This window comes from Neovison vison, chromosome 3 (genome assembly GCF_020171115.1).
Source record: "Neovison vison isolate M4711 chromosome 3, ASM_NN_V1, whole genome shotgun sequence".
NCBI classification, from domain to species: Eukaryota; Metazoa; Chordata; class Mammalia; order Carnivora; family Mustelidae; genus Neogale; species Neogale vison.
This window is the reverse complement of record NC_058093.1, coordinates 104,689,054-104,696,226: the sequence shown is the minus strand read 5'-3', so window position 1 is coordinate 104,696,226 and position 7,173 is coordinate 104,689,054. Positions and strand designations below refer to the sequence as shown.

The 7,173-nt window shown below is 60.8% G+C and overlaps 1 protein-coding gene across 1 annotated transcript; it reads right to left on the bottom strand.

Moving 5' to 3' along the window:
* Window positions 1–2,033: 2,033 nt before the first annotated feature.
* Window positions 2,034–5,878, bottom strand: INHBB (inhibin subunit beta B). Its single transcript, XM_044242639.1, has 2 exons — window positions 5,357–5,878; window positions 2,034–2,844 (listed from the first exon to the last, which is right to left on the bottom strand). The coding sequence occupies exons 1-2, from the start codon at window positions 5,802–5,804 to the stop codon at window positions 2,069–2,071; spliced, it is 1,224 nt and encodes a 407-aa protein (XP_044098574.1). The 5' UTR covers window positions 5,805–5,878; the 3' UTR covers window positions 2,034–2,068.
* Window positions 5,879–7,173: the final 1,295 nt, after the last annotated feature.

Sequence of the window (7,173 nt, the reverse complement as noted above, 5' to 3'; positions counted from 1 at the left end):
GCCCTGCCCCCCCCCCCCCCGGCCGCGGCTCCCCCAACACCACACAAGGCAGGAAGCCCGTGGCACTCGATCTTTTATTTTCTTAAACTGTACACAGATGTAAAATACTTTAACAGCAAGTCTATGGGAAAATTGTTTGGTTTTAAATTATTATGAAACAGAACCTAAGGGGAGCTTTATTAAATAAACATAAAGGTGGGGATTTAAGGACGCACACCTGCATTCTACCATAGTCATTTTTTTTTTCTGTACCTTCTGGGTGTGTAAAGATAGAAAAGACACATCAAACTGAATAAACAAAATCCATTTATACCCTGAAACGTTGGCAGGCCACTCAAGGGATTGTTCAGAACGTCTACCTCATAGAAGATGGCCTCACCATCTAATAAAAATTAAAACTGATCTGTTGGCCTCTTTGGTTCCAAAATTATGTATAATACATTTAACTGTATTTTTTTTTTTGCTGCTATAAAAATAACTTCTTTTTTCAAATGGCAGTTTCTGACTAATCATGCAACTAAATCAGTGCAAACATTAAAAGCAATCATTCGCTTAAAAAAGAAGCAAAGGATTTCATTTCAAGTATAAAAAATATAAAAAGAGTCGTACGAGTCCAGTTTCGTCTAGTGTGGGTCAACCCTTTAAATTGCATAGTTCACGCGGCACCTGGGCCTCTGGGGGCCGAGCGAGTTCAGTGCTCTGCCAAGGGCCACTCCTGGACACACGCAGATGGGCAAGTGCAAGATCACGGGCGTTCAGGCAAGTCGGCAAGTGCTAGGACGGGCGGGCGGGCAGGCGAGCAGGCGGGAGGCGGGGGGTGGGGGCACGTCCATGGTCCGCCCTGGTGGCTGGGACCCATGCGGGCAACTTCTGCAAAGCAGCTGAAAGCCTTCCCCGACTCTCCCAGACCAGCTACACTGCTCCCCTCCCACAAACCCTGCTGTGGTGGGGGGAGGGCACCCCCTCCATGCCTACCAGCATTTCCAGAATGCCTCCACTCCACCCTTTCCTCCACCTCTGGGCTCATTCCCTTGCCTTGGGGTCATTTCCCCCCCATCCCAACTAGTCCTGGAGGAACATCCCCAGTGAAGGGCACAGATTGCAACTTTTTTTTTCTTCCCTTGAAAAATGATTCAAATCTTAACTTAAAGGTCCTACCTGGTAGAAAAGTCCCTTTTCAATGATACAACTGGAATGTGTGACCTGTCTGTCAACTGCTAGTGATCAGTTAAAGCATCAAATTAAGACCCTTCTCCTCTCCCTCCCTCCCTCTCCCCAACACACACACACATATAAGTCACGCCAGGGACCCAAGCGACAGTCAAAAGGTCATTGCCACGGCTCCATGGTCTCTGGCAGGTTGTGTCCATTCCGGGCCTCTTTCCCTCTACAAGGCTGGGAAAAGCCAGGCTTCCCCTGGTCCTGCAGCATGAAGGATCCCAGGCAGGGAAGGAAGCCAGCATGTCTGAGCCAGGAGATGCTGAGGCCTGGCGGCCTTGCACACAAGCAAAGGGGGACACACAGCCCTCCTGCCTGTCCATACACTTCCCACCCCTGCATCTGCTTTTCCTCTCTGTGGCTCCCGTGCTCCCTCTCCCTCTCTCTCTTTCTCTCTCTGTGTCTCTGTCTTTGTGCTTTTATGTGTGCTCCGAAGGCGCGATTCAGAATGGCCGGGCCAGCTGGTGGGAACGGTGGCTGCTCACCCCATTCTCTCCGACTGACAGGCATTCGTAGCTAAGCTGCCCTTTGTCACCGCATCCATTTGCTGGTATCCCGGAGGCTGCCGTGTGGGTGGAGGGACGCGTCTGGCTGTGCACATCTCCGTGTGCATTTGAAAGTATCTCGTGTCAGTTGAGCGTCCGGGCTCTGGCTTGGACTGATTTGCTCGATGAAGTAGTAGGAAAAGATTTCAGGCCTCACCCTGGCACCTGCTGGGCAGCCCGACAGAAGGACCGCACTCGGCTGGCTGGGCAGCCGGTTCCCACAGGGGCTGGAAGGAGCCCTTCCAGGGGCCCCATCCTCGTGCCCCCCCGCACCCCCTCCCCCCACCGCCGCAGCCCTGCCGCGGTCAGGCGCAGCCGCACTCCTCCACGATCATGTTGGGCACGTCCCGCTTGACGATGTTGTACTCGTCGTCGAAGTAGAGCATGGACATGGTGCTCAGCTTAGTGGGGATGCAGCAGGAGTTCACCGTGCCAGGGTTGAGGCCCCGCATGCGGTACTGGTTCACCACCGCCGTGTGGAAGGACGAGGCGGAGCCAGGGACCCCTGCCAGGTAGGCCGGGCAGCTGCCCTCACAGTAGTTCCCGTAGTAGCCGGTGGGCGCAATGATCCAGTCGTTCCAGCCGATGAGGCGGAAGTCGATGAAGAACTGTTGCCTGCAACAGAGGTTGGTCCGGCCATCGCACTCCAGGCCCCGCTTGCGGATGCGGTGCCTGCTGTCTCCCAGCCGGGCCTGCACCACCACGAAGGGCCGGTGGGACTCCTCACCCGGGTCCACAAACACGGGCACCACGGCCAGCTCCGGGCAGCCGTCGCACTGCACGTCCAGGTTGAGCCGCCGCTCGCCGCGCTCGAACAAGGCCTGGATGGCCTCGGTGAGTGGGAAAGTGTGCCAGCCGCTGCGCTTGAGGTCCACCTTCTTCTCTACCACGTCCCACTGGTCGCCGTGGCCCTGCTCCTGGAAGTATACCTTGACCCGCACCTTCCTCCGGCTGCCCTTCTCCAGGACATAGGGCAGGAGCTTCAGGTAGAGCCACAGGCTGGCCTGCACCACAAAGAGGTTCTGGTTGCCTTCATTGGAGATGAAGAAGTACAGACGGACCCGGGAGGAGGCGAGGCCATCTGCGGAGAAGTGGGAGAGCAGGCCAAGTTAATTCAAGGAGAACACGAGGCAATGGGGAAGGACACTCAGCGGCGTGATGCTGGAATGCGAACTTGCCACACAGCTGGGAAACGTTATTGACCAGAAAGACTGTTCCTGGGGCCAGGGCCTCTGAGTGCAACCTGGAAGAGGCAGAGAAAAGCGCTTTCCATTGAGAAACACCCAACTGGCTTGGAGCTGGAGGGTCCGGGGGGGGGGGGGGGGGGGGGCCTCTAAAATTCTGCCTCACCTCTCCCCAGCCAGGGCTCCCTGGAGACAGGCTGTCAGGCCTCAAAGCTCAACAGAGGAACTTGTCAGGGGGCCAAGATCTTAACAAGTTGTTATGGGTATCTGTGAAATCTGAAAAACAAAACCAGGACCCTGAGGATTTGGGGGTGGGTTGTATCAGGAGAGAGGTTGGTTTTTTTTTTTTTTTTTTTTTGGTTAACTCAGGGCATTGCAAAATCAAGCTGAGCCACCTACCGCCTCTTCCCAGTGTTTACCTAAGCATGATCTGATCCAACCCCCAGTGGAACCTCCACGGCAAACAAGTGAGCTCTGCTCAGATTTCTGACACAAGAAGGTGTGCTTTGCAGGCTGCAAAGTGCAGCCCTCGCTTCTGACAATTTCCAAGTTTCAGCCTTGAAACTTGAGGTCCACTATGTTTGGGAGATGCTGGCTCCCTATTAAGGGCATGTTAATATAGTCAAGGAAAAGGGGGAACTGCCTCGTTAGTTTCCTTCATAATTCTGCTCAACAAGAAGAGAGGCCATGCCAACCTAGACACAACTACTCTCTCATGGTACATTTCAGTGACTTCTGGCAATCTGTACTTTTTTCTTCTTCCTCCTCTATTTTTTCCCCCCCAGGAAGAACAAATAAGGCAACTGTGTGACCATGGCTGGTTTTATCAAACCTCCTACCACTGCCTTGCAGCCCCCTCCTCAGGCCTCGCCTGGCTCCTCTAATAACACTGACATCTGACTTTGAAATGGGGGAAAGTGCAGCCTTAAAAGCTGGTCTTGGACGAGCTGCCTGTGACCTGAATCTGTTATTTATAAGTCAAAGAGCTGGCTCCGTGAAACGGACCAGAAATACACCAGCCCCCGCTGTCATTTTGTGCCACCGGGACCAAAAGGCCTTCTCGACCTTCCAGAATCACATTTCTACTCTGGGCCCCAAAGCACCTTTTAATCCAAGCTCTCTAATTGCATGTAGAGCTTTCCCTGACTCGGTCGGACAACTAAAACAGCAATGCATTTCTTTCTAAGCACAAACCAGCCCGATTGTCTCTGCTTTTCTCCACACCCGGCCATGCAAAACTTTTCATCCCTTTTCATCCCCAGGCGGCACCAGGACCGTCTGCCTGCTGCCTGGGAGGATGGGGGGCATTTTCAGCCTGGTGACACAAGCCCCCCCCCCCCTCCCGCCACAAGCTCCCTGCCCACCCCCGCCCTACCCGCACCAGGGCTTCCCCCTCTGCGACCTTCTCCGCAGTCCCCTCCGCACAAATGGGGCTGAGCTCCAGGCACAAAAGCCAGCCTGGCTCATTCAAGTCCTGAAAAGGACAGCGGAGTGGAAAGCACTTGCAGCATTTCAGCGCGGGCACATTTTCCTTCTTCTTTTAAAGTTCTGAAAGATTTTCTGTCTCTCGATTATTATATTTAGACAGCGGTAGAAATTTGCAATCCGGGGCCGGGAGAAAATTCCAGAAAGGACTCCTACCCTTTGTTAACTACGAACTCTGCGGCTCTCAGGCGAGGGGGCTGCTACCGCTGCCAGGAGAGCCGAGAGGCACCGGGCTGCCCCCCGGGCCGAGCCGCGTCTTTCTCTGCGTAAATGATGGGACCTGTTGAGAAGCCTGCCTTCCGCCCGATTCCGGTGCCCACACAATCGGAAGAGAGGTTGCCTAGCTCTCCCCAGTGAGGCTTCAGCAATCCTGGCAAGCCCACGCTGCCCGGCGATGGAAGCGGCCCCGGGGCCTCTCACACAGGCGCGCGCGCGCGCGCACACACACACACACACACACACACACACACACACACACTTCTCCAGCCCACGGATATCAACAAGCACACACATCTCCAACCACACTGCTAAGCCTACACTCCGATCGTGGGAAACAAAAACATTAAGCAATCACCAAGCAAGTGCCCGCGGAGCCAGGGCCGCACGCATCTGCCGGGAGGGGGATGCACGCCCAGAGGCGCTGGGGCCCGGTTTCAGAGAACAGGGGTGGAGGGCAAGGCGTTCAGCGACGGGGACGGGGGAGCAGGAAGAGGTATGCTGCCCGGGGTGGTGGGGGGCGGGTAAGAAGACGGCAACCAGGACGGGGCGCACAGGGCCAGAGGGGAGCGGCAGGGCCGAGAGTCCGCGTTGCACCCAGGGTGCGCTGGCTGGGGCGGCCAGACGGGCAAGGAGAAGGGGGTGGGAGAGGGTGAAGAGGGGGTGGGGAGCGAGGGCCGCATCTGGCCGCCCGTGGGACCAACCCACCTGTCTCCGCGAAGCTGATGATCTCCGAGACGCGCTCCTGGCCGTCTGCGCCCGGGCTGGCGTGGCCGTCGAGGTGCGGGATCTCCACACGGCCGTCTTCGCGCACCTTGCCCGCGTGCAGCTTGCGCAGGGCCGTGACCATGGCGGCCTTGGGCACGGCATGCGTGATGTTGGGCCGGCCCCGCATCTGCAGGCGGCTCAAGATGTGCCGCTTCACCGCCTCCAGGAAGTCCCCGTCTACCCGGCCCAGCTCCTCCGGCCGCCGGAAGCCGCCGCACGACGTGCAGGTGTCCTGCGAGCCGCCGGGGGCTCCGGGCGGCGGGGGCGGTGGCGGCGCGGCAGGCGACGGAGGGGGCGTGGGCGAGCCCCAGGCCTCGGGCCCCAGCCAGCCGGCCGCCAGCAGCAAAAGGCAGGCGGCCCCCAGCGCCCGACCGGGCAGCCCGTCCATGGTGCGCCGCTGGCGACGAGGGCGCCCGCCGCGAGGCGAGCCGAGCCGAGCGCAGGGCCGGGCTCCGGGCTCCCGGCGCGCCGCCCCGCCCCCGCCCCCGCCCGCGCCCGCCCGGGCCTCCGCCCGCCCGCCGGGAGGGCCGCCGCCGGCTAGCAGGGGGAGGGGGCCGGCCGGGCCGCGGGGGTTCCCGCGCGGCGGGGAAGGGGCGCCGAGGGCCGCGGGGGCCGGAGAGGCGCGCCGGCGAGGAGGGGGCCGAAGGGTCACTGCCGCGCGGGCGTCTCAGAGCGCCTCGGCATCTGCAGCCTTCCCCCCATCCTCTCCGCGTCGGGGCCCCGCAGCCCCCAGCTCCGGTGAAGCGAAAGCGGCGGCAGTGGCGCCTCGGCCGCCGCGCGGGGAAGGTGGCGAAAGGGCCGGTCGACGCAACTTGGCCGAGACGGAAGCGAAGACGCCGGAGTCCCCGGAGCGGAGCCGGGCGCGGCTTGGTGCGGCGCTGCGGCGGGCGCTGCGGCGGGGCCCCGCGCTCGCACCTGAGCGCCGAGGAAGGGCCGCGGCCGCCGGCGACGGGCCGGTAGTCCTCGCCTCGGGCCGGCGGGCGGGCGGCGGAGCGGGGCGAGCGCAGTGGCGGGAGCGCTGGGGAGCGCTGGCCGCGCGGGCCCGCTCAGAGGCGGCGCGGAGCCCCCAGCCGCGGGCCCTGCAGTCCTCCCGGCGCGTCACACGGCAAAGTTGTCTCTAGGCTCCCGGGGCGCCGCATCCACCGGCGGGCGGGCCGGCCGCTGCGCGCTCCGCCGGGGCCTCCGCTCCGCCCGCCTTCTCGCTGCTTCCCTCCCTTCTCCTGCCTGCGCGGGCCGGCTGGGCGCGGGGCGCCCTGCGAGGAAGGCGAGGTGGAGGCTGGGCCCTTCTCGCCCCTGTCTCTCCTGCCTGCTGCAGCGGCGGCGAGGTCGATTGGAGCGTCTAAAAGTCTCGCAGCGTTCCCGGGTGCGGGTGCCCTAGCTCGCCCTCCCACTGGCACACGCCGCAGGGCCGAGAGAGCGGGAGGGTGGCGGCCGCGTCCCTGCGCCCGACCGCGACACAGTGCAGAGCCTGCCGAGGAGTTCTTCTCTTTGCCCTCTCTTCTTTTACTCTCCTCGTTTTTTCTCCCAAGGGGGAAAAAAAAGCCGTACAATCTCCGTATGTGCGCGCGCGTTGAGATAGACGTTGGCATAAAAAAAAAGGGGGGGGTGAGCTAGTCTCCTCGTCCTGGCCATGCGGGAGGAGGCTGTCCGTGCCTCCCCGCTCCGGCTGACCCCCCCCCCGGGGGGGCGGAATCTGTTCAAGTCGCTGCCGCCCGCTCCCCACGCCCACCCCCGCTTCCCCCCGCTTTTTTTCCTTT

Bases quoted from the DNA above. Each gene is read 5' to 3' on its own strand.
- INHBB (XM_044242639.1), bottom strand. From the start codon at position 5,804: ATGGACGGGCTGCCCGGTCGGGCGCTGGGGGCCGCCTGCCTTTTGCTG. The intron at 2,845-5,356 runs GTGGGTTGGTCC...ACTTCTCCGCAG, and splicing joins CATCAGCTTCGCGGAGACAG to ATGGCCTCGCCTCCTCCCGG.